General features: G+C 39.6%; 1 protein-coding gene across 1 annotated transcript in view; it reads right to left on the bottom strand.

The window, feature by feature from the left end:
• THSD7B (thrombospondin type 1 domain containing 7B) overlaps positions 1-22,054 on the bottom strand; it is a 989,424-nt gene that overhangs the window by 5,787 nt on the left and 961,583 nt on the right. Inside the window, exons 22-27 of the mRNA XM_049889254.1 lie at positions 16,479-16,638; positions 15,203-15,376; positions 15,007-15,102; positions 12,230-12,312; positions 7,113-7,305; positions 3,312-3,399 (exon numbers count right to left, since the gene is read on the bottom strand). Of these exons, the coding sequence (XP_049745211.1) occupies positions 3,312-3,399; positions 7,113-7,305; positions 12,230-12,312; positions 15,007-15,102; positions 15,203-15,376; positions 16,479-16,638 (794 nt within the window). The remainder of the gene's footprint in view (positions 1-3,311; positions 3,400-7,112; positions 7,306-12,229; positions 12,313-15,006; positions 15,103-15,202; positions 15,377-16,478; positions 16,639-22,054) is intronic.

Genomic DNA, 22,054 nt, shown 5'->3' with positions numbered 1-22,054 from the left:
AACCATGGAAGCAGACACCTCCCTGGGGAATTAGAAGGTAGGACTCTAGTGCCCTAACAAAAGCTTTTTTTTTTCTTCTCTCCCAACCCCTATAACATCTTTCATATTATGAGGAATTACCCTGGGTAGTGCAAACAGTTAAGTACTTGGCTACCAGTTGAAATTTTGGTGGTTCCGAAGTTCAAATCCACCCAGAGATGGCTTAGAATACAGGCCTGGAGATCTACTTCTGAAAGATCACAGCCATTAAAAATCCTACGGAGCATAGTTCTAATCTATTCTGAACTGAAATACCTGGGGTCTCCATGAGTCAGAATCAATTTGATGGTAACTGGTTGGTACCTTTACAATAGAAAAAGTAGTTTTTGCTTTTTTAAAATGTGGATCATGAATATCCATGCATAGACCAACAAAATGACTAGCTTTCCTAATATATGTCAACAGGTATTTGGGTCTTGATAAAATTTCTGAAAACAGCAGCATATACAGGTATTAAAAAGTACTGTATATCAAACAACTTGAATGGAAATAGATATGATTATACTGAAAAACTGCATTTGATTATAAGAAAGGGACTAAACCAATAAAGTGATCTCAAAGATAGATGCAAGCTTTGAGTCAAACTTTTATGAAATATGAAATTGGAAAAAATAAGGATATTAGAATATTAATACACATATTCAGGGATTTTTAAGAATGTATAATTGAACACATGGATTAATTATTAGAGGAGATAATTTACTATTTTATCTGAATCCATGGAAGTTTTTTAAATAAGCAAACATGTTTTATTTTCCTCCCTGAGAAAATGAGGGCTTGTTATATATTTCAGTCTATACAATACTCCAGGCTATCTAGGATATAGGAAACTAATAGATGTAGTAGAAACGGTTATCTAGGCTTAAATTGTGGAAGGCTTTAGTTGGCTGGCCAGGCAGCAGGAAGATGAGCTTTGTTTTGCTGTCAAGGGGATATCACTGATGGCATCTGAGGAGGAAAGGGGATAATCACTTTGAGCAAAGCTTTAGGAAGACTGAAATGGCCATAAACTGCTGAAGGAAGCAGGTGTCCTGAGTCCAAGGATGGAGCTTACTATGTTACTCCTGTTGTTGTTGTTAGGTGCTGTCGAGTCAGTTCCAACTCATAGCAACCCTATAGGAAAGAGCAGAATTGCCCCATAGCGTTTCCAAGGAGCAGCTGGTGGATTTGAACTGCCAACCTTTTGGTTAGCAGCTGAGCTCTTAACCACTGCACCATCAGGGGTCCTGTACGACTCCTAAAAAAAAAACAAAAAACAAAACCCAGTGCCGTCGAGTCAATTCTGACTCATAGCGACCATATAGGACAGAGTAGAACTGCCCCGTAGAGTTTCCAAGGAGCGCCTGGTGGATTCGAACTGCCAACCTTTTGGTTTGCAGCCGTAGCACTTAACAACTATGCTACCAGGGTTTCTGTACGACTCCTAGAGGGTGATTATTAGGACCTGGCACTGGGGATGTAAACCAGATAGGTATGAGAAACAATGTGCATGAATATTTATGTAATTTGTCCCATAAAAGTAAGGAAAAATTCCACTGATGCTTGATATTAAAAAAAAAAACTCTAGAAAATTACATTTGTTATCGGTATTTAGTGAAGTATTTAATTAATTTCCAGACCCTACAGTTGTACAGAGAAGGGCCTCCATATATATTTATAACTGAAGGGATGGGTCAAGGTTAATAGATTTTTATGTTTGATGGAATGGAGAAATGTAAAAACTACCAATTTCTGATTGTTACTAAATGTTAATTTTTTACTTTCTTAGATATTTGAGGGAAGAAGGAACCATAGAGTCTAAATTTGGGACGTGGTTACAAACAGCTAGAGCTCATCCATCTTTTATAGGCTCATAGAGTAGCTGATCATCTTATTTAAAATACACTGTATCGGCCTCATGCTTTGAGAGCACTTTCCCATCTGTCAAACCTTTGTGCTCTGTGTTGCCCTTTAAGATCCTTCCCTCTTTTTTTATTCTTTCTGGTGGTAAATGCTTTCTATCATTCTGAACATCATATAAAGCATTCAGCTTCACATTTGCTCATTAAGACAGGATATAGGCAACATGTAAAAAACAACTAATCAATGGAAACATGAATACGGATAAAACCACCTGATCACAGGATGAATGACTAACTGCAGGTGTTGCTTTTCACTGTAACACTGTGGAAACGTTAGCTGGACAGAAATCCAATTTCTAGAGATTCAGTTTCTATCACTTATGGGTGGCAGAAAGAATGAAGGCCATCTCATTTTCTTCACCAACTTCACTGACCAAGAGCAAAGATGTAAAAACCTGTGTAGCCTTAGAAACAGAATGTGAGGCTGAATATACAAAGGCTGGGTTTAAATTGAGACTAAAACTTGGGTAAAAATTCTCAAGGAAATAGTCTATGAGACAGACAATGACTATAAATAGCTCTATGTGGAGAAAAAAAATGAAGTAACACTCTCATTAAAAAAAAGAACTGAAAATTCTTCTCAGGATGCTAATAAAATATTCTTAACACATTTGAAAACATTCAAATGTTTTTACTTCTGTCTGGTTGCAGGGGCAGCTCACCAACTAAAATATATTCTATACAATAAACTAATCATTCTTCTGAGAATAATCAGTTGTCAGGAATTAATTGCTTAAAAAATGGAGTTTCTGGATTTGACAGTTAAATTTCTCTTATAGCTGGTCAGCATAGATAAACATGTCTCTACTATCTAGAACGCATTACCAGGATGCTTGAACTAACTAGTCAATTCGATCTAACTGGTCAAGACAGTCATTTAAGAACTCGATTTATCTAATGCAACCTTGACTACATATAGGAATTTCCCTGGGAGCTTTTAAACATACAGATGACCTGGCCACACCAGACACTAATTAAATCAAAATCTCTCAGGGGTGGGACCCAAGCATCAATATTATTTAAAGAGTCCAGGAGATGCCAATGTATAGTCAGGGCTGAAAACCACTGACCTAAAAGATTTTCCTCAAATTAAGTGGGAATGCTCTGCCTAGTGATTTGTTTTTATACCTTCGGATATTATTAGAAAAGGAAATAAAAGAATCTTGTTAATTTTAAAATGAGCACAATTAAGATAATGATATTCTATTTCAACAATTTGGGAACACTGGATTCCCAACTCTATCAGAGGAGATTATTTGTGGCCACAAAGGTCATGTTACAATGGTCAATGATCCTGACAAATGTTTTCTTGTCGTAAATACGATACCCATAAAAATATGGACTATAAACTTTTTACTAATTAGTACTTACCAAACAAGGTAGGAAGTAAATACTAGGAAAATCATGATAAGAAAACCGCCACCAGAAACGCCATAAACCCAAATTTTTACTCGGCCATCTGTTTAAAATAGAGATGAAAGAACCAGCTTAGCGTATGAAAGTCTACAGCACTTGGGTGAGTAGCATCATGTCTGACAACTGCAAGTTGACCCTTTGTTCTGGACTTGAAATGAGTCTCAGCATCTTCTTAGCCAGTTGCAACTACACTGCAGATGTTAGTGATGTTCTGGGATACTTTGTAAATGGCCAGATGTAATCAGGAATTAGCAAGGTCCTTTCCTGGAACATCACTGGAATTTGGTTCCCTGCTAGCAATTATTTCTGTGAAAAAACAGGCTCTAAATTACATTAACCCATTGTCATTAAGTCAATTCCAAGTCATAGCGACCCTATAAGACAGAGTAGAACTACCCCATAGGGTTTCCAAGGCTGTAGTCTTTGTGGAAGCAGACTGCTACATCTTTCTCTCACGCAGTGGCTGGTGGGTTTGAACTGCTGACCAGTACCATCTTCCATGAACTTTTGCAGATATAAACAGTTTGCTTTACTCTTTGATCTTTAGCAAATCAACACTCAAAAACATAGGTTGTAACTGCATGGCACTAAAACGTTGTTTAGCTGAACATTTTATTACTCATCTGAATTCTGAGACTTGCATAAATGGTCATAAGCATAAATGGAAATACCCATATGTGATAGCTATCAAATGTCAGGGGGAAAAAAAAAAGTGAAAATGTAAAACATCAGATAATCAATCAATTTTTTTTTCCCACAATGTCAAACAAACACTGGTAATTATTGTTTCATAAAGTCTTGGTCTGGGTTGGGCTGGGTAATTAACTGCCAGGCTATTTTGTATTTACGTTCATGTGTGTATAGTCATATAAGTGCAACAGAAAAGAATTCTAACACATTCGGACAACATAAAAAAGAACAAAGAGCAAAACTATAATTAAGAAACAATTCCACATGCAAAGGCAACTAAGTGCCGCAGTGGTTAAGAACCTGGCTGCTAACTAAAAGGTTGTTAGTTCAAATCCACCAGCTGCTCCTATAGGGTCGCTATGAGTCAGAATTCACTTGATGGCAATGGGTTTGGGTGTTTTGTTTTTGGTTTCTACTTTCTGAATGATGTAGGGTGAACAAAGGCCACATGACCAAACAGGTTAATCAATTCCCTAAACTACTGCACACGTTATTTTGGATTTGGTGTCTTCTAGAGTTAAGTAACATAGATTATGAAAATATTCTAATCTATTTTGTGACTATTACTATGTAAGATATAGCTTGAATGAATGTCTTTTTTTTGGTAAATGATAGAAAACTGAGTTAATCTAATGTTTTTGTTCTATTTTATGTGAGCACATAGCTAACTAAACTTGGAACTGGACTGACAAAGGCAATGCCTTAGCATCCCAAAGGAGCTGCTTCCTTTTCTGAAAGCTATGCACACAGAGAAGGTTCATTATACTAAAAAATTTTGGCTACATGAATATAATTAACTACAGGACCAAAATACAAATATCAGCATCTTTTTCTAAAGCCTTCTATGGCATGAAAAACAATCAAAATACATTGTAAACAACACTTGCTTTGAGTAAAATCACAATTACTTTCAATTATATTATGGCTACTGGAATCAACTGGATGGCAACTTTTTTTTTTTTAATTCTACTTTTTGCTTACAGGCCATTTTCAAGCCACAATCAGGTTTTAGAGCGAAGCATCAATGCAGTGATAATGTGTTCTATGGTCATAAAACTTTTAGCAAAGCTTTGACTATGATCTCTTTGAAACGCTAATGATCAAATTCCCTATTCTGGGTTTGTTTCGTTGGGAAAAAAAAAAAAAAGCCTTCTCTGAGTGAGCATGCACCTTATTTCTCATTACCCATAAAACCTCATCGAGTTAGAGTTTTGAGAGGATACAGTGCTTTAAATCCCAGTGTAGAGGCATGTAGTTCATGGTTCATTCATTCACTCATGTGGTTCATTAACAAAGAGTGAATATAACTTTTTAAAATAGCATAATGCATACAATAAAACTTCAAACTGTTAAAAAAGATACATATTGAAAAATAAGTTTTCCTGTTGCCCTTTCTCAGTTCCCTACGCAGGAGCTACTGCAGCTACCAAGTTCTTGTGTGTCCTTTCAGTCTTTTTCTGCTTGTGCAAGCAGATGAATACACACATACACACACATATACACAAGTGCAGACACAAACACACACCCGTAAAACCAAACCCGTTGCCGTCGAGTCGATTCGGACTCATAGCGACCCTATAGGACAGAGTAGAACTGCCCCATAGAGTTTCCAAGGAGCGTCTGGTGGATTCAGACTGCTGACCTTTTTGTTAGCAGCCGTAGCTCTTAACCACTATGCCACCAGGGTTTTCATACACACACACACATACACACAGAGAAAAGGTTCATATTAACTCATTTTGATTTTCACTTAATAATGTATATTGGAAATATTTCTATGCTAGTTTATAAAGATAGGCAAGTTAACCACGTGTCGTTGCCATTAAGTCGATTCTGACTCATGGCGACTCCACGTGTGTCAGTGTAGAACTGTGCTACATAGAGTTTCCAAGGACTGATTTTTTGGAAGTAGGTTGCCAGGTCTTTTTTCCAAGGTGCCTCTGGGTGAACTTGAACCTCCAAGCTTTTGGTTAGCAGCAGCTGAGCACATTAATTGTTTGCATCACCCAAGGACACCAGTTTACAAAGATAGGTATACCTTATTCTCTTTAATTATGAGATACCATTGCACAGTTATACCATATTTTTGTTTTACTATTATTCTATCTATGGACATTTAGGTTTCTCCAGTCATTTGTACCTAAAAGTAATCATATAATGAATATCATTTATATACTTCTTTCAGTGATACATAATATATCTGTATAATAAATACCCAGGGTATAAATTTTAGGTAAAAATATATGTACATTAAAACTCCCATCGATATTGCCTCATTGTCCTCCTAAGAGGTTGTTCCAGTTTACACTCCTACTGGGAAAATATAATGAAAGTTATAGACTTTCTCCTCAGATTACACACACACACACACGTATCCACGTAAACAAGATTGCTTAAGCTTTTAGGTAGATCCTCAAAGTCCATCTATGGATTCAAGGTTAAGGGCCTCACTTAGGGATCTAGACACTCATTTGTTTTAGATATCGCCCTAATTCTCTTCTTGGAATAGGATCACATGGGCCTCTGAAATTGATGCTTTTACCACATCACCAGTGTTCTCAAACCACATAGGTTCTGTGAACATTTTCTGCAAGTTCCATAAGAATCTGTTCTATTTTTTAGTTTCATTTCAATTATCTAAGCAAATTCACATTTATAAAAGCTAATTTTTTTTTCCTGATACAATGAACAATTAAAAGAAATTTTTGAAGGATAATATTTTGGTTACTTAACTCGGTGCCTCCTAGACTGGGGTTGCCAGAGTTATCCTCAACCTTCCATGAGGACATATTACATTAAAGGGGACGGTATATTACACAACACTCAAATTGAGAGGAAACCCTGGTGGCGTAGTGGTTAAGAGCTACGTCTGCTAGCCTAAAGGTTGGCAGCTCAAATCCACCAGGTGCTCCTTGGAAACCCTGTGGGTCAGTTCTACTCTCTTGAACTAGACCATATTGCCTCTTCCTTTCTCTTTTCCTCCTTCCCTCTATTCATCATGAGCCGTGGTCAAAATTTGAAACCCTCCCCATAAGAAGGTTTGCACTTCTTATAACTGAAACATACCTGGGTCAAGGGGTTGAAGAGACCATCCTTTAAAAATATCATGTATCTTTGAATTCACAGGTCTGTTTTTTCCAGCAAGGTTTTTAACATCAGCTTTTTTATCCTCTGAGTCAGGTACTTTCATGCAGTAATCCAGGAAACCGTTTGATCTCATTATCTCTGTATAGCCCTTCTCACAACCACAGACTCCGCCCTACAGCGTGAAAGATATTTTCAATGGTTACACAGTGAGTTGTGCAGATGTAAAAGCACAATTTAAATGTTGGAGTCACTTAATACGTGCAGGATAATCATGGCAACTTAGGGTTTTCAGCAAATGATTTTCCAATAAGATGAAAATCCAATAAATAGTGCATCTTTCTGAATTTCAAAGTCTACCCTTAAATAAATCATCTAATGTGTTTACAATTCTGACACCTTCCAAAAATGAAATCACAATTCTTTGCAAATATAGTATATTAGCTGCATCATTTTCTCTCTCGTAGAGACGTTTAAGGCATGTTAAGGACACTCTACACCATTCACTCCAACATGCCCTTTCCTGCTGAGAAACAAAACAAGGGGATACGTACGTTCTTTCTTCGAGGTATATTCTCTTTGAGCTTTGCTGCTACCCCAGCTGTTGAATGCCTCTACCACCTTCCACCATTGACTATAACTTGTCTGTACCCCCTCTCTGCTCATATGCTTGGTTTGTGGACAAGGAGAGTAAAAGGGTAGAGAAAGACCACCACAGTCACACGTCCAAGAGAGCGAAGCCCAGTTTCTCTCTAAAGTCATCCTTCCTCATATTAAGCTGTGTCATGTTGCATCATATTCCTAGCTCGCATCGTGAGCGTGTGTCCTTCAGATTTGTCTGTAGATTCCTGGTCATTTTCATGTACAATGAACTTCCCCAGGAAGCTGACTATGGTAAGGTATGACAGACAAGGATTTCTATAAGCCACTGAAAGTGAAATTGAAAATTACTGCCCTTACTCCAACAAACACGGAGGCAATAGAGAATAGTGGGAAAAAAAGGCATATGATTATGAATCTCTGTGACTTTGCTTAATTAAACCAAATCCATTGCCATCGAGTCGATTCTGACCCATAGCAACCCTACAGGACAGAGTAGAGCTGCCCCATAGAGTTTCCAGGAGTGGCTGGTGGATTCAAACTGCTGACCCTTTGCTTAGCAGCTGTATCACTTAACCACTGCACCAGGGCTCCCTTATCTGGCATTTTCTGAACAGGTCCTAGCCTCATTTAGCCACTTGTGTCAATCCTAAACTTATACAGGTCATCAATTTTTGACTGAACACACGAGTTTTAGGAACAACAGGTAGTTTTACAAAACAAGGTATTTTTTTTATTTTTATTTTTTTATTTTTTATTGCACTTCAAGTGAAAGTTTACAAATCAAGTTGGACTCTCATACAAAAATTTATGAACACCTTTTTTTTTTTTTTGCTATATACTCCTAATTGCTCTCCCCCTAAAGAGACAGCACACTCTTTCCCTCCACTCTCTCTTTTCGTGTCCATTCGGCCAGCTTCTGACCCTCTCTGTCCTCTCATCTTCCCCTCAGACAGGAGATGCCAACGTAGTCTCATGTATCTCCTTGACCCAAGAAGCTCATTCTTCACCAGTATTATTGCCTATCCTACAGTCCAGTCCAATCCCTGTCTGAAGAGTTAGCTTTAGGAATGGTTCCTGTCTTGGGCTAACAGAAGGTCTGGGGACCATGACCTCCAGGGTCATTCTAGTCCCAGTCAGACCATTACATTAAGTCTGGTCTTCTTATGAGAATTTGGGGTCTACATCCCACTGCTCTCCTGCTCTCTTAGGGGTTCTCTGTTGTGTTCCCTGTTAGGGTAGTCATCAGCTGTAGCTGGGCATCATCTAGTTCTGGTCTCAGGCTGATGTAGTCACTGGTTTATGTGGTCCTTTCTGTCTCTTGGGCTCATAATTACTCTGTGTCTTTGGTGTTCTTCATTCTCCTTTGCTCCAGGTGGGCTGAGACCAATGGATGCATCTTAGATGGCTGCTTACTAGCGTTTAAGACCCCAGACGCCACTCTCCAAAGTGGGATGCAGAATGTTTTAATAGCTTTTATTATGCCAATTGACTTAGATGTCCCCTGAAACCATGGTCTCCAACCCCCCGCCCCTTTAACAGGGTATTTTAGTCTTCTACAAAAGGAAAGGGTACAATTCCCAAAGCCAACTCTTCATACAGCGATTGGACTGGACTATAGGACAGAAAATTATGCTGGTAAGGAGTGGACTTCCTGGATCAAGTAGACACATGAGACTATGTGGGCAGCTCCTGTATGAGGGGAGATGAGAAGGCAGAGGGAGACAGAAGCTGGCTGAATGGACACGGAAATATAGGGTGGAGGGAAGGAATGTGCTGTCTCATTAGAGGGAGAGCAACTAGCAAGGTGTATATAAATTTTTGTACGAGAGACTGACTTATTTGTAAACTTTCATTTAAAGCACAATAAAAATTTAAAAAAAAGGAAAGGGTATAAAAAAGCACATGTTATAATTAAAACCTATTCCTAGTTCAGTCAACAGGTAACAGGTGTCTTATAAGGACAATTATTATGGTATTTCTCAGTTGACTGTAACTGAAGGTATTACACAGTGTTTAGCGGAGAGACCTAATTAAGAAAAGTTACATAAACTTAGCTATTAGAGCCATCCTTTCAAGGTGCACCTCTATTGTTGTTGTTGCTGTTAGATGCCCTTGAGTCAGTTCCCACTCATAGTGACCCTACGTACAACAGAACGAAACACTGGCCAGTTCTGCGCCACCCTCACAATCATTTTGCCTCAGCCCATTGTTGCAGCCACTGTGTCAATCCATTTCTTTGAGGGTCTTCTTCTTTTTCCCTGACCCTCTACTCTACCAAGCACAATGTCCTTCTCTAGGGATTGATCCCTTCTGATAACATGTCCAAAGTATGTGAGACGAAGTCTCGCCAGTCTTGCTTCTAAGGAGCATTCTGGCTATACTTCTTCCAAAACAGATTTGTCTGTTCTTCTGCAGTCTGTGGTATATTCAATGTTCTTCACCAACACCACAATTCAGGCACACCTTAGTCCTTAAAGTTACATCTTTGCTTTTAACACTTTAAAGAGATCTTTTGCGGCATATTTGCCCAATGCAATGTGTCGTTTGATTTCTTGACTGCTACTTCCATGCCTGTTGATTGTGGATCCAAGTAAAATGAAATCCTTGACAACTTCAATATTTTCTCTGTTTATCATGATGTTGCCTATTGGTGCAGTTGAGAGGATTTTTGTTTTCTTCATGTTGAGGTGTAATCCACACTGAAGGATGTGGTCTTTGATCTTCATCAAGTGCTTCAAGTCCTCTTCACTTTCAGCAAACGAAGCTGTGTAATCTGCATATCCCAGGTTGTTAATGAGTCTTCCTCCAATCCTGATGCCATGTTCTTCTTTATATAGTCCAGCTTCTCAGATTATTTGCTCAGCATATGGATTGAATAAGTATTGAGAAAGGATACAACCCCAACGTACACCTTTCCTGACTTTAAACCATACACTATCCCCTTGTTCTGTTTGAATGACTGCCTCTTGATCTATATGCAGGTTCCTCAAGAGCCCAGTTAAGTGTTCTGAAATGCCCATTCTTTGCAATGTTATTCATAACGTGTTATTATCCACACAGTCGAATGCCTTTGCATCGTCAATAAAACACAGGTAAACATCTTCTGAGACCAGACTTGCTGGCCTGACAAGACTGGAGAAACTCTGAGAGTATGGTCCCCGGACACCCTTTCAGCTCAATAATGAAGTCACTCCTGAGGTTTACCCTTCGGCCAAAGATTGGACGGGCCCATAAAATAAAAAGAGACTAAAGGGGCACACCAGCCCAGGGGCAGGGACTAGGAGGCAGGAGGGAACAGGAAAGCTAGTAACAGGGAACCCAAGGTTGAGAAGGGAGAGTGTTGATATGTTGTGGCGTTGTTAACCAATGTCATAGAACAATGTGTGTACTGACTGTTTAATGAGAAGCTAGTTTGTTCTGTGAAACTTCATCTAAAGTACAATAAACAAACAAACAAACAAACAAAATCTTTCTGGCATTCTCTTCTTTCAACCATGATCCATCTGACATCAGTAATGATATCCATTGTTCCACACCCTCTTTTGAACCCAGCTTGAATTTCTAGCAGTTCTCTATTGTCAGTCTAAGAAAAAAGCTGTAAACAGTCACACATGCCAAAGGTTCAAGGAAAAAAGTAGTTTGTGTTTTATTAAAAAGGGCCTCCAGAGAGTTGGTGGAAAGCTACAACTTCCATTTTGCAAACACTGTTAACCTAAGTGAAGTTGTTGCTCATTGTCTCTTTTCCCTCTTTATGCCTCTGTATACCTAGTCACTGGCTTTTCTATGTAAAGAATTTAACCAGTCTTGAAGTAGAAGAACCATAAACTAGTACTGAATGCTTGAATTATTTTCAAGGAAATCATTTTTGGAATGAACACACTATAAAAAGAAACCTGTTTCTTTAAGAAATGGGACACAGCTTTTTTATATGCATTAATCATATATGCATTAATTATATATGCATTGCCCACTATGAGTGCCACTGACTAGAAAACACTACATATGTTGCATATATATGTATATACATATAATTGTTTTCAATCCAAGTCATATAGTCAGCTTCTTTAAAATTAACTAAACATTTGCTCTCACTATGGTAATCACAGTATAATCAATTTTACTAAACAACACTTAGAAAATATGAACATGCATTTAAAAATATCTTTTGAAATAGTTGAAATGTATGGCAGTTTAAAAATAGAAGGAATAAACCAACTGAGAACACATATTGGTAAACAGACCTAATATAAATTACACATCTGAAAGACAGATTTTGGCTATTGAAAGACTTGTAGTAAAAAGACTGGTTTACATGAACACTGGTCCCTGAAAAGAAATTTTTAATAGCTGAGATTTCTCCTGCACATGCCTCTAGATGGTATCGTGGGCACACAGAATTGCTGCTTGGGCTGTAGCAGACTGGAGAAGAACAGACAATAGCACATGTGTAACACAGCAATTAAAACACCTGCAGAAGGTTCCAACCCACGACTCACCTGTGTGCAGTAGGAGAAAGGTTTTCTGCAGGCTGGGTTACACTGATGGATAGCAGCAGGGCGTGCCTGAGGGGGGCAGCCTCCTACAAAGCAAATCCCATCATCAGTTGTAGCTTTCTCTACGATAAATATTTTTAAACCTTGCTGGGTTTTTTTTCTTCTTCTTCTTCTCTGATACTGGCCACTTTGTAGCAGTATTATCTTTTTTAAATTCCCTGCCAACAGTGTGGACCAACCCCATGTCATTGATTGCCCCCAGATGTATTGTTTGAGACGGGAGGCTCTAACACAGGACGCTTAGAGTGTGGCGTTTACACCTGCTCGTTAGCCATATGACTCTATCATATGGCTGTACTTGAAGCCATAGTGTACAAGTGCCAGGATCAGTAGAATAACTGATGAAACCTCAATTTAAGTTCTGGGGCAGAAAACATATCTGCTCCAATACTCATTTGATGTATGTTTCTCTATAGCTCCCATATACCCCAACTAGGGCTGATTCCAATACTCAAATGTCGAGAACGCCGCTAATCAATTCACAGGATCACAATATCAAACACTTTGTATGTTGGTAACATTCTTAATGTATATTAACCAGAATACACACACATACACAGAGTCACAACAAGATAGGCACACACATTTTTAAGACCAAATATGTAAGCTCTAGGAGAAGCAATCAAATATCTGAAAGAGTACGTATAGGTGCTCAGTAAGTATTTTTGAATAAATAGATGGGAAAATGTATGTCTCCATAATTAGAAAATCATCTAAATACTAGTCTTACCTTCCTGGATTTGCAATGCTAGAGACATGGGAAACGGCTTAGGAGCAACCTAGGCTCAGAACTTAGTATGGTGGAGCAGTATTTAAACTGTATTTATATAGTATTGGTTACATGTATGGGGCCCTGGTGGTGCAGTAGTTAAGAGCTTAGCACTAACCAAAAGGTTGGCTGCTCGAATCCATCAGCCACTCCTTGGAAACCCCATGGGGCAGTTCTACTCTGTTCTGCAGGGTCACTATGAGTTGGAATAGACTCGACGGCAACAAGTTTTTTTGGGGGGGGGTTTATATTTACAGACCAGTACTACGTACAATATTATAATTGTCAACTAGTTATAGTTTGTAATTACGTAGCTAGCAAAAAACTTTGGTCCTAAGGCAGAGTAAGGGCAGTGAGACCTGCATTCCCTCTGGAATAAAGCAGCTTCACTGTCATCATTACCTCAAAAATGAAACAAATAATCCACACAAACAGAAAATCAATCCCCCCTAACTTTTAACCCAGAATTAGCACCTAGGTGTGAAATTGACGATATAGGTATTAATGTGTCAGTAACCACACAGGCCCATTGCTACAAATTATTTTGAGAGGGGTGTTTTCCACTCTTCAAACTTGTGATCTCTAAAGTAAAATGTATGCACCCCTAGAGGGGGATCTCTTGGGAACTGGGGAGAAAATATTAGAACTTCTGTAGTTTATTAAATACTTCTGTTTAAATTTTAAGAAGAGAGCTAAGTTTTAATAATATTTAGTAGATGCACTGATATTGGAGACCTGAGCTCATTCGTCAGACGACCATGGCTATAGCTTAGTATCTAAGTGCACGACACAGGCCGAGGAAAAGGTCCATGCAGAGAATCTGCTTGGGGCACCAGCTAGTTTCTTCTTGGCATACTGCAGAGTAGGACGTTTTCTGGGTTTCTGGCGAGGCAGGTTTATAGGCTGTCTGGTTCTAACAACAACAACAACTCACAAAATGGGCAAGTAGCTAAATATATTATTGTAAATGGTTTACAGGGAACACTTAGAATCCAGGAACAAGGATACGGCAGAGCTGACAATTCTTCTATTCCTATAGGCACTTCTTCCACCCCTAGGATAAGCTCTTAATCAGTCGCAGTACCATGCAAAAACAAAGACTTAAATCTACGCTAATAAAAAGGCATAAAAAGAAAAAGCTTTAAACTTTAAAATTAGTGAAAAGGCCATTTATTCAATTACATGGCAGTAACCGTCATGAATGAGGAAACTTTCCCTCAGTCTATACTGTGTATGTAGATAGTAATAATCATGATTAGCAAAATATTCAAAAACTAAGCTTCCAGCATGTGCATACAAGCTTCCATAATTTACAGCAAAAAGTTTTTGCACTAATAACAAATATACCTGTTACCCATTGTCATCGAGTCAGATCCAATTTATAGCGGCCCTATAGGAAGGACGGGGTAGAACTGCCCCATAGGGTTCCAAGGAGTAGTTGGTGGATTTGAACTGCTGACCTTTTGGATAGCAGCCATAGCTCTTAACCGCAGTGCCACCAGGGCTCAATAACAAATATGGTGATATTTTAATTTAAAAAATGCCCTTTATCAATTCTTTTAATTTAAATTTACATGTAGGCTTTAGAAGTTAGCACAGTAGTATAGGAATACAATGTGTTGAGGTGTATTATCAAAAAGTTTTTACTGATAAGATACCTGATTTAAAATTTTAGTGACCATTGTCTTTTGCATTTGTCTCAGATCATGATTTTTAAGGAAATTTTATTGTGTTTTGGTGTCTTTCTTTATTTAACTCGTCTGATATATTATGAATCTTGAAATAATTGTTTGCTTTCCAAGATGCAAAGATCTAATGCCAGTTTGCCATGAAGATTATCAAAGACCACCCACCCACTCATCCTTTGCTTATAATTTGTAAGCTAATTCTCACAAATAGCAATACTCAGAGAACTTTCTGAAGTGCCTACATGAGTCTTAGGAAGGAATACCTGTGACGTTAATGCCATCTGAACGTTGGCACCACACAGTTCGCTCATTATTGTCCCAAAGACTTGTTTTCCACGTGTAGTGATAACACTTGCCTCCTGCAAGGAAATGATAGGACACTATTTCTATTACATCGCAAAAAAAAAAAAAAAAAATTAATCTACCAGGGGCAAAAGAACTGAAAAGTGCTCTTGGTACCTGTACAAGGGCGTGTTTCTAGAGCCTGCTGGGGGCAGCTGTGTTGGTTCTCAAAAGACTGAATTATAAATGTCCGTGACCTAGATTGGCGGCCCATAGACTCAAAGCTTCTTCCATCGATGCAGGTTAATTCACACGTGCTCCACTCTGACCACTGAGTTAAATGGCAGTCTCCTGGATGGTGGTGCAACGAAGGGGAGGGAAAACAGCATTGAAACAAGACTTGGCAACATTTCCACGGACAGAATTCACACAGAGATTGTGATTGTGGTGCAGTGATATAGGCAGGTTTCAGACACTAGACATTCTATTTTAACCAATTTCCCTATTAGAAGGCACTAAGAATGCTACAGTAATTTATGATTCAATTTTCTTTAAAAAGACAGTACCCAAAACTAGATCTAGACTGCAGTCATGTCTAGGGAATACTATGTGTCTGCCAGTGAGAATAACATTTTTTAAAGGGAGAGGTAAAGATTATAGTAACCCAGTTTTCAAAGATCAGCGTAACAATGGATGTTCACAGAAACCACATAAAAGAGAATAAGTAGGTCATCAAAATGAAGTATCTTTTGGCCTAAAGAATATTTAATACTTTAAATACATACATACATATATGTGTGTATATATAAAAACACACATGTAAATATATATGTTTATGTATTTATATCTGTGTATATGTGTGTGTACATGCACACCAAATTATAAGGATATATTAGCCACATTAAACCTATGCTATATTTTTTTATATAGATTAAATTGTGTTAGAATTAACAACAATGACAAAAAACTCATACATTTTATGTAACCTTCACATTTACAGAGAACTTTACTATTTACAGAGTGTTTTCACAAACCCATGACCTTACTTTTTCCCACACGCCATCATCTAGGCATTTATCTACCCATGGATTCAGCCACCATATTTTTGAGTGCTGGCCAGTGTGTAGGTACTGACAGGGCAGGTAATGCCAACGTATTTTCTAGATGAAGAAAGCACTACTTAAAGGGGCTGGACTATATGCCCAAGGTAAAACACCAGTGAAGTGGTAGAGACAAGGTTCTAACTTAGGTCTTCAGTCTCTAATGTTTTTTTTTTCTCTTGCACGCTCTGTCTCCATTGAAGCAGTAGGTATATTCCAAAGTGATAACCACAATTAAACATGAATTAAAGTTAATTAAGAGATGAGATTGAGCTTCTCCAGAATAAAGATAACACGGAAAAAATAATAAGGGGACCACATGGAAGGTACTTCCAGTTGTCAGAGTTGTATACCTGGGCAAGGCACAGAACACAGCTGCTTCATGATGCTGTCTTGAAAGGGCATTTCTCCACACAATGCATCGTCTACACGTAGCGGTGTGTGAGAGATTGAACCATTGTGGACCACACAGGAAAGGCTGCGGACCTGGACTCCTTCACCACAGTCTCCACCCTGTAAGAGTCCAAGGATGCTCTCAGAATTACCCAAATAATTAGCATCTCATAGTTTTGGCTCCTGTCATGGACTGAACTGTGTCCCCCCAAAATATCTGTCAACTTGGCTAAGTCATGATTCCCAGTATTGTGTGACTATCTACCATTTTGTCATCTGATGTGATCTTCTTCTGTATTGTACACCCTACCTCTATGATGTTAATGAGATGGGATTAGTGGCAGTTATGTTAATGAGGCAGAACTTAATCTACAAGATTGGGTTGTGTTTTGAGCCGATCTCTTTTGAGATATAAAAGAGAAACTAGCAGAGAGACAAGGGTCCTCACACCACCAAGAAAGTAGTGCCAGGAGTATAGCCTGTCGTTTGGACCTGGGTTTCCTGCATGGAGAAGCTTCTAGCCAGGGGAAGATTGATGACAAGGACCTTCCTCCAGAGCCGACAGAGAGAGAAAGCCTTCCCCTGGAGCTGATGCCCTGAATTTGGACTTGTAGCCTACTAGACTGTGAGAGTATAAATTTCTCTTTGTTAAGAAACCTGCTTGTGGTATTTCTGTTATAGCAGCACTAGATAACTAAGACAGCTCCCGGCACCACTTGGCCAAGTTGTATACTTAGGCAGCTTCTTCCTCTAGGAAGGCAGTTATCTCTCAATGTTTGACAACAAGGCAGCACCCAGCAACACTTGTTGCTGGCCAGAGCTGATGGAGAAGCTACGGTAGAAATGCAAATTTATGTAATCAGGTTTATGTACTCAGAACATGACGATTCATTCTGGAACTCAGCCAGGATTGACTAAAAATAAAAAATACATGTTTGTCTAGCTGTACATGATAAAATGGGCTAAACCATAATAAATCCCCAAGAGAGCATGTACAGCCTATAGGGCAAAAATTTCTCTTTTACTTTGCTTGTTTTTCTTTTGTAGAGAATTCAGTGCTTTCTCATATAGGTTAGGTTAGGGTTCCCAGTAAAACACTGTTTTCCTATATTGCCACAAGAAGTTGTTTTCCCAGCATGTCTTTTGTGCTGACTAATGCTCACTGAAGAGATTTCATACAAATCCCAAACTCAGTTCTAAGATTAGTCTGGGCAATTAGGAAATTCTTTAAACAGTGCTTCACAGAAACGGAGTCTTAGAATTGGGAGAGCTCTTAGTGATTATCTGTTCCAGCCATCTGTGTGATGAAAGATTTCCTTCTATAATATTTTTGGCAGACACTCATGAGTATTTTCCCCTGAATTTTAGCCAGGTACTCAGACATCAAAAAGAAATCTATTGGATAGTTGGATAACTTTAGCTGATGGCCTCTGTTTTAGCATAGATGCCTTAGAAAACAGAGACTACGGCAAAGCTTTTACACAAAAAGGTGCAATTTCAGGGTGGCAAGAGTGAGGATAAAAAAGAACTGAAGCAGGAAAGGAGGGGAAGCAAATATAAGGTAGCGTGTCACCAACTTGGCCTCAACCTCACAAGTAAACACAACTGGTTGCTTGGTCACACACAACATCTTCCAGACAGGCCATGTGGTATCAGATACCTTAGAGCTATTCATGAGGAGGGAAGCGGGGGAAGAAAGGAGAGCCACTGTTATGCCAGCTCCTGCTGAGATAACGTTCCCATTGATCAGTGTTCATCCCGTGGAGTATTAACTCCCATGTATTTTACAAGTTGTGTTACTCAGCTTCCACTAAATCCAGAAGTTGGTGGAAGAGCCAGAGCCTTTATGACTACTGCTGCTATGGCTGCCCAGAGAAAGACAGAGACAGGCATGCTACACCCATTATTAGGAGACAGTCCCGCAACTCTTCGCTGGGAAACTGGAATTCATCTCCTTATCCCTTTTCCTCTGAGAACCCAAAAACTGCATTGCCTAGACCTTGGAGCTATTGTGGCTCTTGCAGAAGCAGCAGTGATGAAGGGTAAGATGGTCCACTGAAGCAGCAGTGACAGTGATCCAGGGCACAGAGGAGGTGATCTCTGGAATGAGGACCTGCTGAGAACCAACCAGCCAAGGTGTGATGCCAGTGGCTGCTGGGTGTCATGTGCATGTCACGAATAGGCTGCTGGAGGGGCAGGGTGGCAAAGAAGAGCTTCTGAGAAAGGTTCTTGATATAGAGAAAGATGTGACCCAAAGACATGTTGGCAGAAAAGAAAAGGTGCAACTTGTAGGAGCCCAAGCTGTAGTAACTTCAAGCTTACACAATCTGAGGAGACACATAACTTTACCAATATTTCATACTTGCTCTAATCATTTCTAGGGATGTTAAATTGCCAAAACAACAACAACAATAACAAATGTATGCTGACTTTGAACCTTAATGAAATTTTATGGAGATAAATAGGGGTGCAAAATCTATTTATAGTAGATTCATTTAAAGCCAATACTCTAGTCAATGTTTACTTCCAAAGTGAAAAATAATCAGTGTAAACTGAATCTAATTTTTCAGGAAGAATTTCCTTATTCTACATGACCTTCTTCCAGATGATGGATGCATTGCAGATTTGTCTAGGTCTGGGCTTTGCTGTAGAGGATCAGACTTTGTGTACTTGGAGGGAAAAGGCTGGGGATGCTGGTGCATATGTGAAATCTGAAATTATTGATATCTGAAACCCCAGGTAACAGAAAACTTGAGTGATTATACTTTTGCTTGACACTCCACAATACTGTGTGTGAAGAAATGACAGGAAGCAAGCCTATAGCAGGGATCAATTTTAAGAACAAGATAAACAACAGTAGGCTCCATATTCAACCTTGATCTGTTACAACTTTGACAACAACAGTTTCAATATGAAGAGAAATTAGTATCAGAATGATAATTTCATTCATCAAGCAAGCATTCATTCATCCACACTCACAAGACTCTATACACTAGGGCTCGAAAAGAGACCCAGACTTCTTAGTAATATTGTGAACAGGCAAGATTCTCTTGCTAACTCTCCACTGTCCAGATAATTAATGGAGGTTTTGTATACACTGAATCAGCATCTCCAACGCTGTGGCTAGGCAGATGGTACTAATAGTCATAATCATAGTTTTAATCAAAATTATAATAGCAACTGCAGTTGATTGAGCTCTTACTTAATGTCAGGCACTATGTTACTATGTTAAGCACTTTATATGAATTATCTAATCCCTACTAAAACATCCCAGCAAAATAGGTACTATTGCTACCCATGATGTTATGGATTGAATTGTATCCTCCAAAAATATATACTGTAAATTCTAACCTCTATGCCTGTGGTAATAAGACCATTTGGGAATGGGTTCTTTGTTATGTTAATGAGGCAGGATTGGTGTAGGGTATATTTTGAGTCAGTCAATCTCTTTTGAGATAGAAAAGAGATTAAACAAGCAAGCTGGGAAGCAGAGACGGGGAAGAGAGATGCCAAGTCACATGAACATCGCCTAGGAGCAGAAGCTCAAAAGAGACAAGGACCTTCCCCGAGAGCTGACAGAGACAGAAAGCCTTCCCCTATAGCCAGCACTCTGAATTCCGACTTTTAGCCTCCTAAACTGTGAGAAAATAAATTTCTGTTTGTTAAAGCCATCTACTTGTGGTATTTCTGTTATAGCAGCACTGGATAACTAAGACACAGGACATACATGCCTACACCCACTTCTCATTTATCAACAGGGTTAGATCCCAAAGACCAGGTCCTTATGTGAAAAACAGCATTATGTGAAATATTCTCAATTTCCTGCCCAGGTCTCTCCTCTTCCCAGGCCCACCCTTTCCCAGTTGGGTGTCTGCGGCCCTCTGTACCTGGGGCGGCCATAGGCTCGCCCTCACTCTGGTTGCTAGAATCCAAATCCATGCTACAGGCTGCTGGTGGGCATCCTCACTCTCCCAGTGTCCCACCTCGGCCCCGAGGTGCACTCAGTGTGGGAAGAGGGGTGGCAAGGTCCAGGCAGTGCGCAGCAGCCTTGGCAGGTGGCAGCTCCTCAGAGGCTAGTCTTGGACACCCACCAGCAGGTGCTTGTATCCAAGGAGAGAACAGGGAGGAGGGAGAGGAGATGCAAACTGGGAGGAGCTGGAGCAGCAGGCATCTTTTGAGTTCCAGGCTGGGGTTGGATACCCCGGGGGGCACTGATGCTCCTCCCTCTGCTTGCCCTGGAGAAGCTGTGGGTGGTTAGGGAGTGTAGATTTGTGGGAGAGTGGGGGGTGTGGGGGCGTTAATGCACAAAATAGTACCAATAGTAAATTTTTTTACTGTTGTGGTAAATGGTCAATGTGGTATAACGAGATAGTCAATAAGTGAGGAATAGGTGTGTGTATATATATATATATGTACCCAGAAAAACCCAGTGCCGTCATATGAAAACAGGCTTGAAGAGTTTAGAAACTTTGGATATGTTATCAGGAGGAATCGGTCCCTACAAAAGGACATGATGCTTGGTAAAGTAGAGGGCCATTCAAAAAGAGGAAGACCCTCAACAAGGTGGATTGACACAGTGGCTACAGCAAGGGGCTCAAGCATAACAACGATCATGAGGATGGCACAGGACCAGGCAGTGTTTCGTTCTGTTGTACATAAGGTCCCCATGAGTTGAAACTGACTTGACTGCACCTAATAACAACAATAACAAGGAACTGATAAATCCTTGACTGAAATTAGCACAGCTAGACTCCAGAAAGGGGTCCCTGGGTAGCACAAATCGTTAAGCACTTGACGACTAGCCAAAAGTTTGGCAGTTTGAACCCACTCACAGGCACCTCGGAAGACAGGCCTGGAGACCTGCTTCTGAAAGGTGACAGCCTTGAAAACACTATGTAGTAGTTCTACTCTGCACAGATAGGGTCGCCATGAGTTGGAAATGACTCAATGGCAAATAACAGAATCTAGAACCTGAATAAAATAAAACAAATTTATCAACATATGTGTGTATACATGTTATCAGCAGAGAAACTTGGAAAGAGTGAGGAAACACTGAAAAGAGAAACGGTGCCTGCGGATGAACACTTCCTCTTCCCAATATCTTTCCACATCTGATCATAGCAGAACTGGCGCATCTGTTGTACCCTGTCCAAGTTTCTCTTATTATGATTGGATATTTCTTGGTTTTTGTTATTATACTTTAGATGAAGGTTTACAGAACAAACTAGCTTCTCATTAAACAATTAGTGCATATACTGTTTTGTGACAATGGTTGCCAACACCACAACATGTCAACACTCTCCCTTCTCGACCCTGGGTTCCCCATTACCAGCTTTCCTGTCCCCTCCTGCCTTCTCATCCTTGCCCTTGGGCTGGTGTGCCCATTCAGTCTCACATTGTTTTATGGGCCTGTATAATCTTTGGCTGAAGGGTAAACCTCAGGAGTGACTTCATTACTGAACTAGAAGGGTGTCTGGGGGCCATACTCTCAGGGTTTCTTCAGTCTCTGTCAGACCAGTAAGTCTGGACTGTTTTT

The sequence above is a fragment of the Elephas maximus genome, chromosome 6, assembly GCF_024166365.1.
Source record: "Elephas maximus indicus isolate mEleMax1 chromosome 6, mEleMax1 primary haplotype, whole genome shotgun sequence".
Taxonomy (NCBI): Eukaryota; Metazoa; Chordata; class Mammalia; order Proboscidea; family Elephantidae; genus Elephas; species Elephas maximus.
The sequence above is the reverse complement of the archived record's forward strand: the minus strand, read 5'-3'. Positions and strand labels throughout refer to the sequence as shown.